Below are 25,323 nucleotides of genomic sequence, written 5' to 3'. Positions count from 1 at the left end.
TGGTCTGTTACAGAGATTGTATCTGAACTTGGACTAGTAAATGAAGGAGTTAAATTTTAGCATAGAATCAGTTAGCTTATACTGGTCTACAGAATATAACTTTTGGACACTACAATCGACATGAACAGGTCTGGAAGTAGAATTCCAGGCTTTAAGAAAATGTGGATCTGGAACATTCTCAGTCCAGGTTGACTGGCACCCTGGAACATGTGGCCCATCTGAAGTGAACTGAGTGGTTCTGGATGAGTGGCCACAGGCAAACCCAGCTAAAGAAGCAGACTCTTCGATTTGAGGTACTGTACTTACGAAAACAATTTCTGCTGCACCAGAGGGAAGAGCTGCTCTTTTATTTTATAATAAAGTTATTTTACGGTGTGTCTTGGGAAAGCTCCTGAAACATTTTCAGTGTTATGAACTGTCGTGAACACACACTGTCAGACACTAGAGCTGGAGGAGGCTGGACGAACAAAGCGGGCTGAGGGTAAGGTGGAGCTCAAGGCTCTGTCCCCAGCCTGCAGAAGGGGGCAAACCTTGCTTCCCCATGAACCAGGAACTCCCGGCCCCGAGCCTGGGATTCAGAGTGGGAAACGGATTCTGGCTTCACCCCTCTTGCCCTGCTGCTTATTCCACTTGGGAAGTTCCCCGTGTCCAGCCTTTTCCTGTTATAATATAATCACTCCTTAGCAAAGTGTTTAAGGTGCAGTAGGCGCTGCAAGCAAAAGGCTTGAACAGAGGGCCGTATTCGTGATGAGCCAAGCATCCTCCTGGTCTTTGAGTCCAGACACCCCAACAACTACCTAAGATCTAAGGAAGCCCACCTTCAGCTCTCCTCTCTCTCCCCAGAGCTTTATTCTTCTGCAAAGGAGCACACTACTCAGTAAATTCAGGTGCTCTATGATTGATTTTTTTTTTTTTATCCTCACCCGAGGATATTTTTCCATTTTTTGTACAGATAGAGTGGGAGGGAGAGAGAGAAAGGGAGAGAGAGAGAGAAACATCGACGTGAAGGGACACATCGAGTGGCTGCCACCCGCACGACCAACCAGGGCCGGGGACAAACTGCAACCGAAGTGCGTGCCCTTAGCGGGAACCGAACCCGGGTCTCTCAGGACCGCAGGCCGACGCTTTAACCGCTGAGCCAAACTGGCCAGGGCTGATTTTTTTCATTACAAAACTAAGTCATTTCAAAGTGTATGTCAAGCAAAGTTGCTGATCTAAAACAAGAATGACTCTCAATAAGCAGCTTGTACTTGCACTAAGGCCTTGACAGAATTCCACCAGGTTTGTACGTGGTTTTTTGTTCCCATGATACCGATACTAAAAGAGTAAGAGATGCATATTTACAGCTAATTATCATCATTGCTTAGCAACATAATCATTCATTTTCATACTGTAACCCACAAATAATGGACAATTAACATTACAAAAATCCCCCCAAATAAAATCATCTTGCAATATATCATTTATTAAGTTTTATTGAATAAAATATAATAATTATAATATGGGACTTATATCAAAGTAATATTAACTCTTAAGATCCAGACATAGACATAGCAACAAAAAGATTACTAAACATACCTGAACTAATTCTGCCTTTAACTCTTCCTTTTCCTCCTCAGAGAGTATGCTGGAGAAGTCAGCACTAGCTACTGCATCTTCTTCTCTTCCTCGCAATGGTTCAGTCTCCAACAAACCTTTAGGCAAGAGTAGTAAAACATAACGCAAATTTTTCAATGAAGAAACAAACAAAACAAAACAAAAACAGACTCATAGAAACAGCCTAAAGAGATGGTTGTCAGAGGGGAGGGGGCGGGGGGTGTGTGTGTGAAAAAGGTGAAGGAAAATATATTCAATAATATTGTGATAAGTTGGCTGATGTGATCACATTGTAAGGTATAAAAATGTCCAATCTCTATATTGTATACCTGAAACTATAAAAAGAATATTATATTGTATCCCAACTGTACTTACAATTAAAAAAAAAAATACAGTATAGGGAATATAGTCAATAATAATGTAATGTAATGCCAGGTGGGTACTAGAATTATCTATTGGGAGATCACTGTGGTAACTATATAATTGTCTAGCCACTATGCTATATACCTGAACCTAATAGATTTAAAAATTCTTAATTAAAAAAAAATTGATTTAATCAACTTGTATTTCCATAGTTTGAAGGACTGGATACGCTGACCCTCCCATTAAAAAAACAACTAAACATTTTTTTCTAAATGTGTCATGAGCCTCCAAGCAAATAATCAATACCAAGAAGCCAAAAAACTAAGTGAAAGTGGGAAGCCAGAGATGTAAACAAAATAAGTTTTCATTAATTCTCCATTTGCTACCAAAATGAATTCCAGCTTTGGTTTTCACTGGCTCATGGAGTTCAGGGGACAGAGAAAAAAGTCCAGGGCCACCCAAGGAGAGGAGTTTAAGGTGAGACCCCCTACACAAATCTGTCTCCATAGGGCTACACCCTGACAGTAAGGTGAACTGAAAATAAATACTTTTGCTCCCCATAGGGACCTGCAAGACAGACTCCCTGTCTTGATACTCAGCACAAATGGACAAACCAAAAGATCTCTCCTGAGAATGAATAACCTTGAAAGAGACTGTGTGTGTTTTCAACTTGAGTGCCCCTACCTGGGTGGTCCAAAGCAACCTCGGATAAGAATTCAGAGCATTAAGCCCTTTTTGCACTAATGTCACATATGGTTCTGGAGCAGCAGCAGCTGTGAGGAGACATCATCACAGCTACACTGATTCTGCCAGAGGGAAAATGGGAAGTGCCTGGGTGACATCATTGTCCCACAGACTGACCTGGCATAGTTCAACTTCTAACTTAGGAGAGAAATGCCTTAAAGCAGACTGGTGCAGCCACTATGGAAAACAATATGGTGTTACCTCAAAAAATTAAAAATTGAACTTCCATTTGACCCAGTGATACCTCTTCTAGGAATATACCCTAAGAAGCCTGAAACACCAATCAGAAAGAATATATGTACCCCCATGTTCATAGCAGCACTATTTACAATAGCTAAGATCTGGAAACAGCCCAAATGTCCATCAGTAGACGAATGGATTAAACAGCAGCGGTACATATACACAATGAAGTACTATGCAGCTGTAAGAAAGAAAGATCTATTATCCTTTGAGATGACATGAAGGGACCTGGAAAGTATCATCCTAAGCGAAACAAGCCAAACAGAGAAAAACAAGTCTCATATGATCTCACTTATATGTGGAATATAATGAACATAACAGTCTGAGGAATGGGGTAGTCCCAGAGATGTGGAAGTGGGGTACAGACTGACAATCCCCAGAAGAGGGGGTGGTGGGGGAGAGATAAACCACAGAACTTAAAAGAATGTATGCATGACCAATGGACATGGACAACAAAGCTGGGGACAGGGTGGGGGGAAGGGGGAATCAGCGGGGGGAAAAGGAGAGACACCTGTAACAAAAATAAATTAATTAATAAAAAATAAAATAAAATAAAAACAAATTAAAAAAAGAAGAAGAAAGTTCCTGGTGGAGTCCCTTAGCATCTGGCCGACTCAAGTGCATGTGCTCTCTGGAGGGCCAAGGAGACCGGTCCACTCAGATGTAGCAGCTTCCTTTATGACATGAGTATGGCCACGCTGTTATTTATATGTCCATGTGGAAAGGAACAAATAGTCTCACAACAAATACTTATCTATATAGAAAAAATAAGATTGGACACCTTTGTCATTTAGAAAAATTGAACTGTAAACATTATAGAAGACAATATAGGAATTTATATTTATGAACCTCTAGGTAGGAAGGGATTTCATAAGCAGGACACAAAAAAAGGCAACTATGAAAGAAACAATGAATAAGATTTAAAATGTCTCTTCATCAAAACACTATATGGAATATGAAAAGACAAGCCACTAATTGGAAGATGGTATCTCCCACATGTATAACTATCAAAAAATTGGTTCCAAGAATATACAAAATCTCTACAAACCAATTTTTAAAATGTTAATAACCCAATAGAAAAAATGCCCAAAAGACCCAACAGATCCTTTATATGGAGAAATCACAAACAGTTAATAAACCCAAGGAAACAGACTCAACCTCATTGATGCTCAGGGAAGTACACATTAAATCATTTCACATTCACTCAACTAGCAAGAAGCGACATCATTGAAAGTTGGTGACTAAGTGGAGGATGGAAAGTCTCAACACTGCTGGCAAGAATATAAATAGATAGATGCAAATAACTTGGAATCTAATTAACATTATCTAAAAAGTTGAACATTTAAACACCCCACAATCCAGCAATTATACAATATCAGAGATCATTAATGAGAATTTTTCCTGACAGCAAAAAACCTAAGTCATGTGGAAGTCCATAAACAGGAGAAGCCATAAGAGTACCGTGGTGCATTTGCACAGGGAAGTCTGGGCAACAGTGCAATGAGTGAGCAATGGCCACTGCTGGGGCCTGGGAAGCTGGCCTGTTGTTGATAGAGGCCGAGGTTCAGGACATGACTACGGAACTGGCTGCGCAGGCACAGACCACGTTACCATTTTATAAGCATGACACAGCGAAAGCTTAGGAGGCATGCGCCATGCAGCCACACACACTACATGGATGAAACTTGGGAATAAGATACTGAGTGAAAAATACAAATTGCAGAAGCACACAATGTATGGTTCCACTTATATGAAGTCCCCAAACATGCAAAACTAAATCAAATATTGTTTAAGGGCAGATTTATACAGGAAATTACGGCAATGATAAAACAATCAGGACCATGGTTTGCTGGGAGGCAGGGTGGAGGGAGTGGGAAGGGGGAACCTACAGGACATTTCTGTGCGGTTCATGGTAGTGCTCCAGGTCTGGGACAATGAATTTCGGTGCAGGAGTATTCTCTATACTTTCAATGTATTTTGCAATATTCTTTTGTATAGTTAATATTATTATTCAATATAACAATTAAAATATATTTTGTCAAAAGAGAAAGGTAAATAATCATCCTACAAAATCAGAGCATTCTAGCTTTAAAAAGTAAAAATATGGCCCAATTTGCAAAGTTCTTCTGAAGCTGGCCTCACTCCCGAGTCCACAACACCCACATATTTTTGTCAGAGTCAGCAGTGTACCGTCAGCACCTTGTATTGCTGCTGATACCCTAACACACACCAGTGAACACGGCATCACGCTGACCCAAGTTCATCAGCTCCCTGGCCCTCTATGTACTCCAGAGAACAGTTTCAATGCTTAGTAACATTCTTTCTCATGAGTAATGCCTGTTTATTGCAGAAGACAGGAAAATAAAATTATCCAGTTTTAATTAAAATCACTTATTCACACCTCCTAGTAATAATTATCCTTTTGGTCCATCCTTACTCATTTCTTTATGCATATGTGCATATTTTCTTATATATTTTATATGCATATACTGTTGTGAACTCAAGTTATTTATTCATTCAATAGGACATCATGAAAATCCTTTATGTATAAAACCACATAACAACATGTGTGTATTTTTTACGATTGTACAGCATTTTGTCTCATGCACAAATGACAATTTATTCGGTTTATTGGGAGGCTGCGGTGAGTATCTCCCAGCCAGGTCGTTGGGCAGAATCTTGATGATTTCGTACACACTGTATTACTGAGTCAGAGGGCAGGACCTTTGAAACCCACAGCCTAATCATTCCCCAGAGAGAATGTGCCAGTTTCATGCAAACATCAGCAACCTAGGAGAATATCTCCAGTACAAGCATATAAATAAGTCATTTAAAGGGGGAAAACATGCTTATTTATTTCTGCTAGTAAATATTGGTGTTCACATGTGCCCAATGTAACTATAGTCAGTGTTCTAGGATAAATGTTTAAATCAAGAATCAGCAGCAATTCCAAGCACAGGGTTAAGAGATGAGCCTGGAAGGTAAGCTGCTCCCCACTCTGGGGGTTAGGAAATATATGGTAGGAATCTGTAAGCCACTCTGTTCTTCTCCCCAACTCAGCCTGGCCCTGGGACTTAGGGATATTGCTCACATTTAGCCAGAACCCAAATTCTCAAACTTCCCCTCTCGTGACAGTGTGAGAGGACATGTGCCAGGCAAGGGAACAGACAATAGTTACAGCTACTTAGACAGCAAACATTTTTAGCATCTTCCTATATTCTAGGAAGAACGTTCAAAACCCATCTTAACTGATGAACTGGGAGACTTCCAGTGAATTTGGGGAAGCTAGACCCGCACGGGCAGCTGGAAGCTTCTACTATCCGGCGGGGCGGGACATGAACTTTATAAAGTGAGCTATCCCACTCCTCCAAGCTGTCATGAATCTTTCAAAGTCTCACTCCCAGAAACCAGCCATTTCAGAGAGCTGCCTAGAGGCCAGGGTGCTAGTTAGTTCACCTCTACTTAGACTAGTTACCTTCTTTATTCTCATCTTTGAAATTATATGACAGTTCCCTATCTTCTTCTTCTACTGATGTATCTATCTCCCGGCTATATTCTCTTCCAGTGGGTGTTCTCTGAGTTACACAGTTCAGGACAGGGGGCCACGTTCATACAAGCAATGCTGTTCACACAAGGCCTGCTGTTTTCATCGGAAGATGCTCCCCTCACTGGGCTAGTGAAGCAGCAATCAAATCATGAAGTCAAAGGATAACTCCAGAATCAAAGGGCAGGTGGAAAGAGGCGCTGGCTAAAAAAGTGAATAACCAGTGAAACGAAATCAGAACCAGAAGGGAAAAAAGCAAATGATAAGAGACGATAATGTGGGAAGGGCAGTGAAATGTGTATAAAATGGCCTTGTTACTATGAAAGCAGATATTAGAAGACATTAAAAACGTATTTTTGATACAAATAACAGGCAAAACTGCTCAGGAGGCACAATTTTTAGCAGGTACAGTACATAACGAGGCAACTTCATGAATCTGGTTCTCTTTTCCAAATGTTCTCTTCTACATCTCAGCTCTTGTCAAGTTCAAGAACCCCAGCCTTGCCCGGCCGGTGTGGCTCAGTGGTTGAGCATAGACCCACGCACCAAGAGGTCACTGGTTCGATTCCCACTCAGGGCACATGCCCAGGTTGTGGCTCAATCCCCAGTGGGATGTGTGCAGGAGGCAGCCAGTCAATGTTTCTCATTGATGTTTCTATCCCTCTCTCCCGTTCCCTTCCTCTCTCTCTAAAAACCAAAAATATATTTAAAAAAATAAATAAAAATAAAAACCCCACCCTCTCCTCAGGTCTAGGGACTGTACTGACTTCCTGCTGCTGTGGTTCTGAGGCTTCAACATCCCCTGTCGGTTTCCCTGAGCTCTGCCCATCCTTCTAATAGTCCCGTATTAAACCCTCTTGAATCAGGCACCCCTCTTGGAAATGACATCCGTCTGTTCCTGTCCTGGTCCCTGCCTGGTATAGGAAGGCTGCCTCAATTTCCTTTTTGAGCTCTAGGAAAAAATATCTTTTAGGCTATCCCACACCACCTGGAGCACAGCCACATGCTGTAAGCCAGCCAGGTGCTGGGTGGTTGCACATATCAGTCCTTGGTGTTTAGTTCCCAAAATGGACACTTCTGCAGTCAGTGAACCACGTGTGGGATCCAGAACTCCCCACAGTACGTGGGGAGAACCATGTCACCCTGGCAAGAGGTCTGTGCCCCTGAAGCAGATGCTGGGGTTATGGGCCCTGGCCAACGGTCTGAGTGGAGGAGGTGGAGAAAATCTCCCACCAAAGGGAGCCCAGGTGAGGCTGACTCAGCTTGGAAGGGCTAGTGGGCCCAAACTCCGCACTCAGCGTAGGAAAACAAGATTAAGAGTAATATCCGCAGAAATGTCAGCATCGGAAGAGATCATGGTCCCAGCTGCCTGAAGAGCCAGCAAAGAATACAAGGTACTACATGGGCCCTCCCTGGCTTCCTGTACCAGGTACCGCTTTAGCCAGGGCGAAGGAAAGGAGGAGCCGACAAAGGAGATATCCGAGCTAGGGGGTGTTTTCTCCGAGAAAATGGGTATAATTTAAAGGGGTTTTAAACATTATTGCAGCCCTAGCCGGTTTGGCTCAGCGGTTAGAGTGTCGGCCTGCGGTCCCGAGAGACCCGGGTTCGGTTCCCGCTAAGGGGCATGTACCTCGGTTGCAGTTTGTCCCCGGCCCTGGTTGGTCGTGCGGGTGGCAGCCACTCGATGTGTCCCTTTCACATCGATGTTTCTCTCTCTCTTCCTCTCTCCCCCTCCCACTCTACCTGAACAAAAAATAGAAAAATGTCCTCAGGTGAGGATAAAAAAATAAATAAATAAACATTATTGCATTGGAATGGACTAAACCTATTTTTCTTCCCCACTACCCAAAGCCTAAGGGCTCACACCCAGATCCACAAATGGAGCCCGTCTATGTACACCAAGATGTAGTGTAAATAAGTTGTGATCCTGCATAGGAGTAATTTGCCCTCAAGAAGAGCCATTTTACTTTCATTTGCATGCAATACAGGATTGGATTTGTTTTAATAAAGGTAACAGGTGTCCACAGGTCTGACCGTAATGCAGGAATTGTGTCTCTCCATTCGCCAGGTGGCATCTTTGGAAGCAGGTCTGTCTTAGAGTCCTTGTCCAATGCTACCATATTCCTGCTTTTGCGATACCTATCATTGGCTAGTGGTGACTCCTTTAAGCTCTACATGGGGAGCTAAATGACAGAACAAACTGAAGCAGATCCAGCTGAGAAGTCACGGTGGCTGGTCCCAGCCTTGCTGCTGAGGAACCCCTCTCATGGGACCCGGGCTCAGGGTCTGGCTCAGTCACATGTTGCTGGGCTCTCAGTTAGGCCAGACTCCAAAGTGTATACCCTTCCCTGTCTTACAACCATTTGAAGAATAGTAAACAAAAAGTACTGGAAAAGAAAACTCAAAACATGAGTTTGGGATTAGAGTGCTACCTTCAACTTGGAAATGAAATCACTCATGGGCACCAACACACGTCTCACGCAGCCCATCCAGCACCTCAGTGGATTAGGTCATGGCTTTGAGCACATGATGGAGACAGTGCAGACAGCTGGGCGTTCCAATGACTACAAATCATGATTTCAGGTGAGTGGCCATGTTCTGCATTGTTGGAAAACATATAAAAGTTACAGGATTTCTTTTAAATGGCAAAATAATATTGCATGTATGTATATGAGAATCATACTAAGGAATTAACAAATAAATCCATCTGCATAACCAGGCAAAGGAAGAAAAGCATATATTTGCAAAAAGAATACAAAATTATCCCAGGACTGCATAAAAGAAAGAATGCAACAAAGTAGCTTAAATGAAAATTTACCATGTTTTAAATAATAAATTTAAGACTGCAATATTTATAACTTCATTATATTTTCTTCATGATGTTTGGTAAAAATAACCTCAAGCAAACATAAATCTTTAAATTATCTCCATTTATTCCTCAAGGGAAAACTATTGAGCTTATCGCATTAATGTTGGATTTATGATTATCTTTAAGTGCACAAAAATTGTATACATGTTAATTCTAAGAGGGTAGAAATTAAAGATATAAAACAATTTTATTTATTACAATCTTTTCTACACATTACCTAAACCTACCTAAAAAAACCTAAATATTATTTCTCATGGACCTCCATTATTGAACTAATTTACCAATAATTTGTATCTAGTCTAATATTGAATTGTGCGCAGTAGATAGGATTGTTTGTTTTTTAATTTTTTTTTTCTTTATTGATTTTTTAGAGAGAGAGGAAAGGAGAGGGAGAGAGAGATAGAAACATCGATGAGAGAGAACATCAACTGGCTGCCTCCTGCATGCACCCCACTGGGGATCGGGCCTACAACCTGGGCATGTGCCCTGACTGGGAATCGAACCAGTGACCTCTTGGTGTATGGGTTGATGCTCAACCACTGAGCCACACCAGCCAGGCATAGATAGGGTTTTTAATGTGTTTTTCTCTGCTACCCTGATGTTTTGGCAGAGGCCTCAGGTGCTAAGAACAATACAGTAGGAGGTTTCCACCCCTACATCCTTGAGCCAGGGCTTGAACCGTGATGCATGACACACTAAAAGATCTAAAAATAGGTTCTGCCAGGGCCTGGGGTCACCTACCTCTAGCCTTTGAGAGTGAGGTAAAAAGTGAAGTAGGAAGAGGGCAGCAATGTAAGACATCTGCATACTCAGATAAGCACAAATTAAAGACAAATCCTAAGCCAACTTCCCAGAGGTCACCACTATAAAACTTTCATGTACATCTCTCCAGATCTTTTCCTATGTACCACACACATTTTTTTTTCCCACTTCACATCTTTGAAATCAGGATACCTCTTACAATCAATGGTATCTTACAATTGATTGGCAGCAATTTTCTTGTTTAGTGGTGGATAAAACAATGGATATCTTAAAATCTTTGCCATTAACTTAGCTTTGAAAAATCTAATACAGGTACAAATATATTTAAAATCTAAGATATATATTTATAACATATATATTTAAATATACCCATGTATCTTCAATTAAATCACTGCTTTGTAATTTGACCTTTTTGCAGACAACTTTATCCTCTCATCTTTATTCATCTCATCTGAAACCAGACCATATCAAAGGCCCCCAATTAATCCCATAATGTATCCTCCCCAGAAACACATTGGGCAGGTGGCATCAAGATAAAGGATCTCAGATTTTACCCAAGTTGTGAGCTAATAAGTTAACCTGCTAGTTTCAGAGGTGCTGGCAGAAGACCCAGACTCCTGGATCAGATACTCGTGGCCCATCTAGCAGCATGAACATCACATTCAGGTTTGCTTCCCTTGCCACCAAGTGCCACAGACGGGTGACATGGAGGGACCTGGATGGGACATGTTCACACAGTGGGTTCCCATCACAACCGAAGAACCCCAAGCTCAGGGAATCTGATATATTTTAATAGGTAGCAAGCAAATCTGCCTTTACCTTGAAGGGAGACCTTACCTTTATTCTACTGGATAGTAAGCCAACCGGACTTCTGGTCTAGAGATCATCACCATTCTATCTTCCAAAGCTGTTTCCTTGACAGGATAGCCCCCCACCCTGAAAAGGTTGTCACTGTCTCTGATTGCAAAATGGGCAGAAATGAAAGAGATCTATGAAGAATCATTTTTTATAGGTAGTTTCTCATTTTTCAAATGAAGAAATAATGGCTCAAAATGTTAAATAACTTACCAACCTCATATGGTTGGTAAGTAGTGGACTTAAGCATTGAATGCAAGTCTATCAGGTTATAGAGTTCAAATTTTTTCAATTTGACCACAATATCTCATGCAGAGATTGGACAGGACTAAAATGTCTTTCTATCTCACCCCAGAAAACCTTTTCCTCAGCAAGACTGAGGCTTACTGAAGGTCAAGGTCTGTAACTTAACATCTGTAATCACCTCACTATTGAGCACTGTGAAGAGTTCCAGGTGGGCTTACATCTCCTAAACTCTCTCAGGTAAGAGTTGCTCGACTAATGTTTGCTGAATTAATCCCCTAGGATAGAAAATCAAACTGGGAAGTCTTCTTGATATCCTTTCTTTATCTTTCCATTATCTGTCATATTTGTATACCCCTTTTAATTCTCATTGATTCGACAGTGATTTAGGTTTTATCACTACACACTCAGACTACTAAAATCTTAGCTAATTTTTATCTCCTTGCTTACAATCTCCCCACTAACCAGCCTACAGAACACTCAAATCAATATTTTGAACATATTACTTTCATCATGTCAAAACTCGGTTCAAAAAACATTCAATGGATGGAATCACCTCCAGCATAAATTTTAAAAAAATTTGTATACTAGCATTCAAATGATAATTCCAACTAGCCTGCCTATGATTTTCCCACCAAGCCTTGAACCCAGGCAGGCTGCCGAATGCAGTGTCTCTCAGTCATGTTCTGTTCAATCCTGTGCACTTGTGCCTCTTCATCACTCTCAGAAGTCTCTTCCCTCTTTTTCCTCAATCTCTCTTCTAAGAACCTTCTTTGCTTTCTATCCATATTACTATATATTACTATTAAATGCTATATATAGTATGAGCTGTATTATGACTTGCATTAAGACACATAATACTGCCCTGGCCGGTTTGGCTCAGCAATTGGAATGTTGGCCTGTGGACCAGAGTCCAGGGTTTGGTTCCCGCTAAGGGCACGTACCTCGGTTGCAGTTTGTCCTCGGCCCCACTGGGGTTGTGTGGGTGGCAACCACTGGTGTGTCTCTCTCACATCGATGTTTCTCTCTCTCTCTCCCTACCTCTCTCCTTCCTGCTCTATCTGAAGATAAATGAAAAAAAAAAAAAATGTCCTTAGGTGAGGATAAAAAAAGGCACATAATACTATAATATATAGTATATATTAGTACAGTGAAACAACTTTATGGGAAAAGAAAACATTTCAAACACTGTCCTGTGAAAGTTTATCATCAGTCTTAAAACATGAAGAATACATGAGTCACTGCTATTAATAGTTATTAATAGCATTGTTTTCTAAAGCTTTGGTTTCATTTAACAATGTAGCTAAAAAAAGAAGTCATATCCGTATTACTCAGCTTGAATGTGTACTAATCAGGTGAACAAAGAAAGATTTTATGCTTTTTACTAAATATTTCATCAAAAGATACTTCTGAGGTTGTAGTGGGTTAGATTAAATTTTTATAATCCATCTTTCAGCTTAATATACATATATATATATATATATATATATATATATATATATATATATATAGTGGAGAAATAGGTCCTCTAATATATTATATTTTGCTTCTTAGGTGACAGTCCAAATAGATGCCAATTAAAATGGACTCTAATGTCTAAAGAAAAATTTGTGACTGACCAAAACCAAATTTTGGCTAAAGATAAAAGTTACTGGCCATGCTATAGAGATCAACAAATATATAGAAATATGCCCTTCCATTTCTCATTCATCCATATGTACAAGATGACTATCTTCTAACTCCAAGAAGAAACATAACTTTGATGTAAAATTCTCAGGATAATTGTGTATTGTTGAAGTCGCCAACATTCACTAGAATACTAAAGACAGTAGAATATATATGGCACCCTATAGTCAAACATGTACCATGTGGCCCCCAAGGGTGAGCAGCCTTCAAGGAAGTCAAACCAATTATGGATTTACAAAAACATAAATTATCATTTCTGTGGCTAAGGTCTACCCAGAACTCCTGTTCAGCTCCAGGGATAATAATCCCAGAGAACCCGAGTAGCAACCAAGTACCAAATGCTTCCCTGGTCTCATGCCCAACTCATGGCTTTAGGGTGCTACAGAAGGCATTGAGAGCTGTAGAATATATAGGGTAATGCATAGGACCTGCTCCTCTGAAGGTAATTGTGGCACTGCCCAGGACCATGAAAGTGATCTACTTCATGGCACCGAAACTAACATTGCATTAATTCATAGCTTTGATGACTGTGTAAGACCAGCTGGTCACTCAGACTAATATCCCCAGGTTGGCTACATATTAAGTTCATATCATTTACTTTGGATTGTTAGGTCCAGAAATGTTATTTCACCAGTTCATAGTGTAGTGATGAATCTCTTAAATGACAGTTTCTACTAACCAATCTCCTGAGAGACTGATTCGCCAAGTAGACCAAATATCTTATGTGCTTTTTACATCTCAGAATAAAATATATTTGAAAAACCAAATGAGCCCTGGCCGGTTTGGCTCAGCGGTTGGAGCGTCGGCATGTGGTACAGAGAGACCTGGGTTCGGTTCCCGCTAAGGGCACGTACCTCGGTTGCAGTTTGTCCCCGGCCCTGGTTGGTCGTGCGGGTGGCAGCCACTCGATGTGTCCCTTCACATCGATGTTTCTCTCTCTCTCTTCCTCTCTCTCCCTCCCGCTCTACCTGAACAAAAAATGGAAAAATGTCCTTGGGTGAGGATAAAAAAAAAAAAATAAAGAAAAACCAAATGAACAGCAAAAGATTATTGGTAAGCAATAGTAAGACTAAAGGGAGTTAGATGACTTCAAGATTATTGTGGCACTTAATACTGCGTTTTAACTGCTTGATTCATTGTCTTTCTCCTTTAGATAATAAGGTGCTTTATTCATTGTTATTACTAGTTGCTCAGTAAATAATTGTGGAATAATTTAATTAGCTATCATGACTTTACATATGTTATATTCAAATGCCTATACATTAAATCTGATATTCAAAGGAGCACCTCTCTTTGTGTAGTGTTGAAGATTAAATAACTAAGACTTACAACCCATGTAATGACCATTGAAAGAAATAACAAATACTATGTGACAGAGAAGGAGCAATCACACATCAGTATATCAGCTGCACTGGAAATTACACTCCATTGCTGTTGCTGCATTAGTCCCTTCAAAGACTGCATTAAGCCAGAGGCAGTTTTCATTCTAGCAATGTTCTGCCTGAGTTTATACCTTTACCTTCCCAGATAAAACAAACACTAAGCCTCTCTTTCCTTGAACAGGCTACAAATAAGTAAAGTAAGAAAGATTAAGATGCATTAGGATCTTCATGACATGAAGGGAGACCCTAGGATGGTAATTGCTTTTGGTAATGAAAGACACCTAGAGCAGGATCTAATGCAGCATCCTGATGCGCTGAAAACAAATGTATACCTGGAACTATTTGTGGTAGAAAGATGTCTCTTCATGTCACCGGGGCATAGCTGTGCTACTTTCCAATCTCCAATTCATGTTGTTTAGAATATATCAATAAAAGAAAACTTTAGTTAACTGTAGAAAAAAAAATTAAATTGTCTTAGAAGTAGGTCAAGGGAACAAGTATAGAAGACGTGGGTTTTTTGTAATGAAAGCCAGAAATCAAGAAGTTTAAGTTCCTTACAGATGATGTGGTGAATGTGTTCCTCCAGGGCTGCTTCTGAACTTCACTCCAGCGGGAACAACTTCAATCCCAACCAGAGTGAGCCGCTCAGACCCGAGCTTTTATTCCTCACACGAGGTCACATGACCTCATCCACACCAATGGCCTCTGCTGGTTATTAGCATGTCAGTGACTACACTCAGAACCACAGAAGTCGACTTTCAATGGAAAGATGTGAAACATTTATCACAAATCTCCTCAGTTTCAAATATAAGATTTAGGCATTCAGGATATTCTTCCCATTTCAAATCACTAGTTGATACTCTCGAAAGGCACAGTTTGACACATATACAGAATAGATACACATTATATAAAACAACAACTCAGACCAAAATAGCCCAAAAAACAAAGACATAAAAATACAGCAGCAACAATATTTGTGAATAAAGAAAACCAAACAAATAGTCATAGAAAACCAAAACAGCTAATGTTCCTAGTGCAGAGACTCCAGGAACTTCCCTTTCTGAATAAACACCTGCACTGCATGAGAAAAAAATAATACCACTACAGGAACGTGTATAGACAAACCATACATAATGGTAGACCATTTTAACCTTTATATCATCTTTTTTCCTGCATCTCTACCCTCATTTCACACACACACACACACACACACACACACACACACACTTACCTCTCCTGGAACTTGGGAAAGGAAGCCAAGTATGATAAAAGATAAACCTCAGAATTTAACACCTAGCCTTAGATTTTTGCCTTCAGTAAGAAGGGAGACAGGCTCATGAATATTACTAAGAAAACTCCGGGGTAATAAATTATTCTAAATGCAAATTTGTTAACAAAAAGTAACACTCATTTAAAGAAAAAGAAATCTCTTATGTTTTTCTCTCTTCTCCTCCCCTCCTCCTTCTTCTTATACCATCAGAAGTAGACTTGAGAACTGGATTTTCCATTCATTCATTTGGTAAGTTGTCCTGCGATACCCCAGCTACAGCCCAGCAGGCTGGGAACAGTTTCTACCTCCTCCGACCCCTGAGGATATAGATAGACATAGCTGTGTCTGCGGTCAGCTTCACTGGACAGGCTACATTTCCATTCTCAGTCATTCTTTGAATGCTCAGAGGGCTTTATAAAGAGCTGGGCCATCCTTTAGGGTGAGTGCAGAAAAAGAGTTAAAGCATTCCTTTCGCAATGGAAGACATCACTATGGACATGAAGCAGGACAAAATAGAACCCCCCACCCCAAGGCATATTTAAAGAATGGGGCCGATAGTACAGAAGACCTGTTCACACAGGCTGGAACTCGTTAAAGTCCTCTGGTCCTAACACAACACGGAGGCTACGGCCAGGATGATGCCATGATGGCAACAAGGAAAGCCTGGACCCATGACTACTGGTACTGCAGCCAGACTCGGAGGCCTGACCATTTAAAAAGCATTCATCAGCGGTATAAACAGTCTTCCCTTTACTTTAAGCAATCAGTTCAGTAACATTCACATTTCTCCAGTTTTACTTCTCAAATCTTTAGCATTTCAAATAACTGCTCTTGACAGTGTCCAGGAGAAAAATCTCTTTTTCTCTTGAAATCTGGGTAGAAAAACTACATGCTAAAAGAGATGAAGATATGTGTTTCTGAATCATTAGATATTTAGCAAAAATAAAATATGCAAGAATTGGACAAGTGTAAGGTAAGTCACACACAAGAAATGCAAGAGTCAAATAAAATATGAACAGACAACCTTACTAGTACTCAAGAAAATGCAAATTAAAATCACAAACATATACCATGTTTTAACCAAGAGATTAGCAAAAATGCAAAAGTTGGATAAGAGACTGTGCTGGCAATGTTGTGGAGAAATAGGTCCTCTAATACGTGGCTGGCTTCTGGACTAGGAGAGCTGGTCGAGAACTTTGACCCTGCCATCCCACTCTTGAAAATCAATCTTACTGAAGAAAAGAAGACAGGTTTTTGGATATTTACTGCAGCATTATTGGCAGTGGTAGAAAACTATAAAAACTTAGATGCCCAGCAGTGGGGGAACAAATGAAACAAGCACAGTGTACCCACTGTACTATCTTTGAGCCAGAAGGAATGTTCATGGTATATTGTCAAATGTGAAAAGCAAGTTGCTGAGTAATGTTTGCACATGATCCATTCAGGGAAGAATAAAAACTGTTGGGAAAGGCAGTCTCATGCCGGAAGCCTTTGGACCCCCACTTCACCAAATAAGAATTGGCCTTGGGCCTGTAACTCCCTACCAGAGATACAGGCCTACAGAGCCTGTGCCCACCTTCTCACCTTGTGAGGGAATATCTTCCCCTATCTGGGCTCAGTGTGTGCTCTTTAGTTCCGCTTCGGTATGCAGAGTCAATGGCCCTCAGGCACCCACCCCCTCTTCAGTATTTCAGACTCAACAGGGGAGGGGGGAGGGTTGGAGTCCTCCCTCCATTGTTGATGGTAGTAGAAAGGAGAGGGGTGTCCATAGGCCAGTTGCCCAATCAGCTGCTAGGGAAGTAGAGGGTGACCTGCTAGCCATGCGGGACTGATGCACACTGTTGAAGCTGATCTTGTTCTAATTCTATGTAAGTAAAGGGTTGTTCCATCCAGTGCTTGACTGTGTTTTCCTAGGCAACTCCAATACCGAGATGCAACAGACAGCAGTGTTTGGATTCCTGCCCTGGGACTGATACACAGTGTTCTGCTCTCGTGGGATTAGTAACCATACACAGCACTCTGCTTAACAAAAAGATCTTATATGTGAACAGGAATGTCCAGGTGTTTGTATGAGCACTGAGAAAGGTGAGAAAAGATTCATACCAAATTGTTCATGCTGGTTACTGCAAAAGGGTGAGATTGGATAAGAAAAAGACAATGAACTCTCCCTTACATTCCTCTGTAATACTTGGCTGATAACAATAAGCATGTGCAACTGAATCTTTGTGTCTCCCCAGGTACATATGTTGAAATCATAATCCTAATGTAATGCTATTAGAAGGTAGGGCCTTGGGGAAGTGATTCGGTTAGGTCATGAGGGTGTGGCCCTCATGAATGGGATTAGTGCCCTAGGTCCGAGACTCTATCACTCCAACCATGTTAGGACACAGCACAAAGGTACCATCTGTGGACCTGTAATCAGAAGTCACCAGCAGCTGCTGGAGTTCCCACACTTGCAGACCCGCAGCCTTTGCTCACTCTGGAGATAAATGATAACTGAGGAACATTAAAAAATTAAGTCATGTTGAATTATTGAGAAATAATGTACATCTTTGTCTCTATTTTCTGAAAACATTTATGATATTGTGGATGAAATTTTTTTCAAAGAAAAGATGTCCTTAAATCTGTGGCTAGTCCATTTTCAACACATTTTTAACAAACGACTGAACTTTAGAACTTAAAAAAAAAGAAAATCAAACTACCTTAAGAATGTATTCATGGAATTATGGCATGTTAAACACAGATGTAAGAAGAGGCCCAAGTTTTCCTTTAAAACCATTCCTAGTTGGCAAACAAAAACTAAAAAAAAAGAAAGTCTGCAAATGAGATGACTGAAAGAAGGATTTTATTAATAATCATTGATTTTAAAAATGTGTGTTCCTTTGGACTAGTGACAGTAATGACTGCTGGCTCCCTCATGTGCCCCAGGGAACCCAGCCCGGGCAGTTGGGTGGTGACCCATCTGCTGAGGTGACTTCTCCTAACGATGGAGCCATGTGGAAATGCAATGAAAGGTAAGCTTTAAAAAGTTCTATGACTCCAAAGTGTTTTTATTCATTAAGTTAGTTAAAAATTTTATCAACATCTGATTTCCAATATTTTGTGATATAAGTACTCAATTCTATTTAAGGCAAAATAAACTTAATATCTTTTTTCTTAAGAGTTTCATTTGACTTGAAATAATACTCTATATGCAGAATTTACAAGTGAAGTTTCCTTGGTGTCATGCAAATATCAGCAATTATTTAGTAAATCATACAAATCTATCAAGAAAAAATTAGGCTGTATTATTGGTAAAAATTAAAATCAACAAAATCCAGCCTTAGATCCTATAATCCACAGCGCAGTAAAATAGTTGGACACGGCTATGACACTTAATCCAATTCTGGCAACAAACCACAGATCTTCTGTCCCTGAAGGCAGACAGGCCTTGGGCTCCTTCTCCTCTCAGAGAGCCAAACAGAGTTCAGGATCACACTCACATTAGCCAGACAGCCAGGGTTTGGGCTTGAAGCCCAGGGTATAATCCAGTTCCTGGTAGGGCTTTGACAGCGTTGACCTTCTCAGATCCCAACCTCTGCTTAGTTCACTGGAGCCTCGGGCTCACTCAGAGGTCCCCAGGCTAACTGATTACCACTTTATCAGAGGCATTCGCCCAGCCCTACCCATGTGGACTCCAGAAATCAGCTGCTGTTAACCGCACCCTGAAGTGACATACCTTATCTCCTGCTTTTATTTCCCTTTTTCTGGAGTCACTAGTGATTCTGCTGTTTCAGGCACTGGACACCCAAATGCCCTTTTTTAGACTCTTTGAAAACAGATGATGCAAACCCTCACCTCTGAGGGGTAGTGAGCTTCAGTTCCCTGTGGAGCCTTCCTCTTCCAGTGTGTACACTCTCGCTTGCTAGTTCCTGCCACTCATCTGAATCCTCAGCACTAACAGGAAAGGAAAAGCAAGCAACTCGCAAATGGTTCTAATCTTTTGGGGTGCATCTCATCTGAGAGGTACTCTTGTTTCTGAAGTGTGACCTTCCTTCAAGAACATGTTAAATTTATATTATTATACAAATAGCAAGTTTTCATACCTGATTAGTATTTTAATTATATTCTACTTTGGGTAGAAAACAGACTTTGCTTTTAAAAAAACATCATTTCAACTCTTCTGCCTCTGAAAAGTTCTGAACCTTACACTAAACTCAATAAAGTCTTTATTCTGGGGCCCGGCAGGGAGCAAGAGGGGAGTGTCTCCTGCTTTGGAGGACAAACATTTCTCTAAAATGCTCCCTGGCAGAAAAAGAACTCAAAATGGACATGGAAATGAGCTGTAGGAGAACAGGGAAAGTTACATTTCTTGCATTCCTGAGCCCGTGAACCTGATGCATGCCCGCCCTGGACTGAACAGGGTGGACGGGTGGACATGAGGGGTTCAGAGCTATTTAATTAGAGATTATGAAAGGGACAGATCTACCAAGACGAAAAACTAAAATGATTCCAGGGTTTTGAAGGTCAAAGTGGTAACATGTTAAAAATACAGATTTAGTCTGGACAAGGGACACCTCCAGAGACTTCACTCCGGGAAAAGGGTACCAGCTCTTCTCTCAGCGAAAAGGATGGACCCGCTCAGCAAGCATGACTGGGAGTCTGTTTTAGGAGACATTTTCAGATGATACATTTAATGTAGCTCCTCCTGGTCTAGAAAAGGTTGGGGAAATCTTTTCTGGAGATCCCCAGTGAGATAGTCACCGCATGATTATTCTGATTAAAAGCACAGACTTGGCCAGATATCTCTGAGGAATCATTTTGAGGTTGCTGTTTTTTGTTTTCCTATCTAATCATTTAGAAATATGATTACAACTTTGATATCAAGGAGGATGAATTGTAATGCTGGGTCTGCCGCTAGCCGGGTGAGCGGCTCTGGCAGGATTCTTCCTCGTTCTCACCGCTGTGCCTCCTACGTAAAGTAAGGGGACAGCATATCACACTTAGAAATCTGTTTAGATATCATGGTGATGAGGGAGGGGGTGAGTTTAAGAATAAAATCTGATATCAAATACACAAATATAAGAAAAAAAGGAAAGTTCTATTTTCATGGAAATCTGTTGTACTATTGAAGTGGAATCAGATAAACACCAAAGACATATTATGAATAAAATGAGCATTTATTTCAAGCCATTCACTATCATGTACTGTATATAAGTTAACAGAAAAACCACCATTTAATATGTGGTACATTTCTTTAAAGTAATTTGGTGGTTGTTGGTCATGCATTGAGATAGAAACCTGGCTGATAATTATTTACATTTCCTTTATTTGTAGGGCAACACACTAAAGCTTGTTTATACCTTAAAACTGTAATTAAGCTCTTACATGACTGAAACAGTAATTAAAACTTTGGAACTACCCCAGATGTTTGTGTGGCTAATCTAAGTTCATGTTTGATCTTATTACTATCTCTCTGTGACAGTCACAAGGATTAAGGATATGAGATGAGGGTTTAAAATAGAATATAGAAGGATTTAACAACCATCACAACTTTGGACGCTATGGATAGCTTACCTTTCCTTGTTTATGTGAGCTTTTGATGATTCAGAGTCAAATTTAAGAGCATCAGTCCAGGCCAGCTGAGTTGTAATCTTTGAGGTCAACCTTGCACATCTGTGTTTTTTTAAGCCCCACAGGTGACACCAATGGGCAGCTAATGTTGAAAAGCACTGATTTTAAATAATATAATATGATATGAGTGGCACCACTATGAGTCACATTTTATATTTATATATATATATGAAATTATATCTATTTCACCCTTTTTTTTTTTTACATTGGGAAGCAGACACAGGGCACGACATGGTAGGAAGCAGCCCGATGCCTCCTAGCAGCACCCAAGGCATTGGTAGGAATAGCAGTGTGACCAGGCCTACTAAGCTCTGTGCCACAGAGGTATAAGAGGAGATTGACCCCTCCACATCATGGTCATCAGCCTTTCCAAGGAAGATCAGAGGTCCCACAGTGACATCTGCTTCTTCTGTCCCATGCCCGCAATTGCAAGAAGCAGAGTCATGCCACTGTCTGTCTAGACCAGACACCTGGAGTGCCATAGCCGCCCTTGTTACAGCACAGACGGATGCCAGCAGTGCCTTCTACTGGGAACCAGCTATCAGAGGACTTGCTATCGGTCCTGGAAATACAGTGATTCTCAGAGCAGAGAGGGCCTCTGCTCTCATGAAGCTTAAGAGCCATGCTGAGCAGACAAGCAAAAACGTACCCGTGGTAGGGCTACAGTACAACAGGCGCTGTGACAGGGCGACCAGAGGCACAGCCTCCGTCCTTTGCGAGTCCAGAGAAAGACTCTCCAAGACAGTCAGTTGTGCTGGCTCCAAGAAAGAGGTGCCATGCCAAACTCCAGGAGAAAAGAGATTTCCAAGGACAGGTAACAGCTAGTTTGAACGTCCTAGGTTAAAACCGTCTCGTAGCCCTGGCCGGTTTGGCTCAGCGATTAGAGGGTCAGCCCGCAGACCAGAGAGTCCCGGGTTCGTTCCCATTAAGGACACTTGCCTCAGTTGCAGCTTGTCCCTGGCCTGGTTGGGATCGTGTGGGTGACAACCAGTCGATGTGTCTCTCTCATATCGATGTTTCTTTCTCTCTCTTCCCCCTTCTCTCCCTCCCGCTCTATCTGAAGAAATAAATGCAAAAAACTGTTCTTGGGTGAGGATAAAAAAAAAAATCAAAACCGTCTCATACATTAAAGGGTCAAAAGATGCACATGTTGACTAGAGCAACTCAAGACGACAATGCTGTTTGTCCAGTATTATCAGGGAATTTCACATAAGTGCCTTTCCCATAGACCTAAAGTTCACTTTAACTATTTAAAAATTATGCATTTTATAGACAATCTTTCTCTCATTGAAGGGTGATACAAAAATGCAGGATGTGTTTCTTATCCTTAAAGAACAGAGTAGAGGCCCTCAATGGACCAGCTAACTACAAGTCAAGAAAAAAATGTATTAAGTGCTTTATTCAAGGTCTAAACCATGTACTATTAGTACACATAAGAAAAGTTTAATTCCAATAGTGAATCCTGAAGGTCTTCATAGAGATAATGTTGTTTGACTTGGGACTTATTAAAAAGAGATTGTCAACGGGAGGGAGATCTCGTAGGGAAAAGCATTGGCAACGTATCAGACCCAAGAAAGTTCAGATGTGGTAAAAGGATGAAGAGTTGCTCGATTATCTGGACTTAGGCTTTTTGGAAAAGGCCTTGAACTGGAAAGGAGAATAAAGGCAGGAGGGAGGCACAGGTTTTTGAGCTGAGAAATCATGGCTAAGAGACTTTTCTGATGCTGGGTGTACTTCATGGATGAACGCAGGGACTTTAAACAAATGCTGAGAATGCAGAGTTGGTGTTTCTTTCAGATCTTTGCCTGCTGCCAACTGCCATTTCTCATCGTAAACTAGAACTTGCCAAGGGAAACTAATAAGTCACGCTTAATCCTATAACGCAATTGAGTAAAGAAGCTTGAAATCCAAAGGTGGTCCCAGTCAGCTCTTAGGGACTAAAAGGCATAGGGCCTTGCTGTTTGCTTTGTTCTGTTTATTTTTCAGAAAACTCTGTCACAGAATTCCGTGGCTATCTATCTTGTGACAATCTAAGAACACGGATCTATGGATTGAACTGCCGGTGTCCTCCACAACAACAAACGCCCTTTGGGTTGCGAGCTCGTTGAAGGCCTGGCCCAGCCTTCTCCCCGCGACCCCGGCCCCCTCTGCAAGGCTCCGGGAGAGCTGCTGCACAGTGAACGTATCGCAGCCCCGCGCCTTCCGATGCCGATGCTGGACCTGGAGAGGGCGGCATGCATATCCAGAGCCTACTTTCACATGTGTCTATGTTTTTCACATACAGGTGTTTTGCATATGCATGTTTTCCAGGTATCTATGCGTGTTATGTTTGTTTCCTACTTGAATAAACATATGTTTTTCATAGAGATAGAAGCGTTTTGCATCCTTCCTCAGCGGTCCTCTGCTGCTGTGCATGCCACCCGAAACCATGCCACCAAAGAGAAAACTCCACGCACAGGAAGTCACAGAAAGACTGCTTGGGGATTTGCCAGCCCTCCTTCAGCCCACTGGTTCTCAGCTATTTTTCTTTCGCTGTACTCCCGAGAGCTCTGGCACACCCCCTCAGAAACAGTGACTCAGTGTAGCAGTGACCTTCAGTGGTGAGGACAGGCACGGCCCCCACCCCATGGAGCCCGGAAAGCAAATCAGACAGAACAGGGAAAAGGAGGGGAGGAGGAAAATGAACAAGCGGAATATAAACACAGCAGTTGAGTGAAATGTCCTGAGTCCTTCTGCCATACTCCTCCCCTCCCCTTGGAGTAAGATGGGCCCGAGTGTAGTCCTTGGAACACAATTATTAGCTGAATAATCCCGGCCATCTCATCTAGCTTCTCTAAACTTCGCTTTCCTCTTGTGTAAAATAGAAAAGATAGCAGTAACCAGCTCACAGTTGTTTGGAGGAGTACATGAGATTCAATTTCATAAACGGGCGGGTGCAATGTCTAGCACACAGGGATAATGAGTGGACAGCAGCAGTGATTACTGTGAACCTGCCAGCCAGAGCTGAACTGTGCCATCAGTGCCCTTACACTTAAATGCTTACCACGGAGGGCATAGGTGCTAAGAAAGTCTTCCAAGAAACCAGATGGGATACTTGGTGGAGACCCAGCTCCCACCGTAGGGCCACACGCGGGCCTGGCCCCATCAGTACGGTCTGTGGGGGAATCAGGTGCAGAGCAAGAGGGAGGTGCGGCCCGCAGGGGTACAGGGGTGAGCAGACACAGGCCCCCCACCAAAGCAGACGGCAGCAAAGTGTTTGCAACCACAGCTAATCTTCTCTTTTCTCTCTGGGCTCTTTATTAACCCTCAGAGAAGTGGACTCAGCGGGCTAACAAAGTGGGGAAAACCCAGCTTGTTTCCTTAGAACGGAAGCTGGGCAGTTGGAGGACCCCGTGAGGTGCTGTTGCACAAACGCCAAGGCCTTTCTTCGCCCCCCGGGAGGTGCTTGTGGGTGAAACAAGAGCTTTCTGGCTACAGCGCTTCCTCTGGTGACTCGGTGATGTCACAGCAGGGTTTTTTCCATTAAAGGGACACAGCCTAAATGAGTCACATCACATCTATGTGTCCGTTTCTCCTCCTCTTGACCGACTACTTGTCCAGTTGCCAGCAGGTACATTTTTGGATGCAGAAACACAGTTTGATGCTACAGATGAAGCCAAAAGCACTTCATGGAGCTGGGATCAGCTGGGTTTGAAACCCTTGGCACTAAGGGCAGGTATTAATATGAGGGAGTAATAGTCCTATGCCTAGAGCCAAATGGCTGGTGTCCTGAGTGCTAGCCAGGTTCACCAGGAAAAGAAAAAATTCCACTTGGAATCAAAGCCAGCTTCCCCCACCATTCTCATACTCCGAAGGCCCTGGGGGAACAGCGATGACAAGACATGGTTTTCTGCTCCAATAGCGAATCTACAGGAGTCATCAGGAAAGCTGATGGCTGTATAAAAAATAGTTCTGTTCAAATCTTTGACGATTTTATTTCGAGTCTGCCTTAGAATTGTGTATATGTGGTTCTTTCAAATTTTTCTTGAACTTACCTTGTTTGAAAAAATAATAGTTCATCATGACAAGGTGTGTTGCCGTCCAATGAACAGAATAAGGGAGCAAAAATGAGGGCCACTGAGGACCGTGAGATGTCCCATAGTTGTTAATCTCTTTC

At 41.6% G+C, this 25,323-nt stretch overlaps 1 protein-coding gene across 4 annotated transcripts in view; it reads right to left on the bottom strand.

Annotated features, from left to right (window-relative positions):
- Window positions 1-25,323, bottom strand: part of TPD52L1 (TPD52 like 1) — a 72,805-nt gene that overhangs the window by 25,895 nt on the left and 21,587 nt on the right. For all 4 annotated transcript variants that reach the window (XM_036248644.1, XM_036248641.1, XM_036248643.1 and 1 more), the window contains exon 2: window positions 1,579-1,694. In XM_036248644.1, coding sequence (XP_036104537.1) covers window positions 1,579-1,694 — 116 coding nt within the window. The remainder of the gene's footprint in view (window positions 1-1,578; window positions 1,695-25,323) is intronic.

This window comes from Molossus molossus, unplaced genomic scaffold, assembly GCF_014108415.1.
Source record: "Molossus molossus isolate mMolMol1 unplaced genomic scaffold, mMolMol1.p scaffold_m16_p_8, whole genome shotgun sequence".
NCBI lineage: Eukaryota > Metazoa > Chordata > Mammalia > Chiroptera > Molossidae > Molossus > Molossus molossus.
Note: the sequence above shows the minus strand (reverse complement) of the source record. Positions and strands in the feature narration are given on the sequence as shown.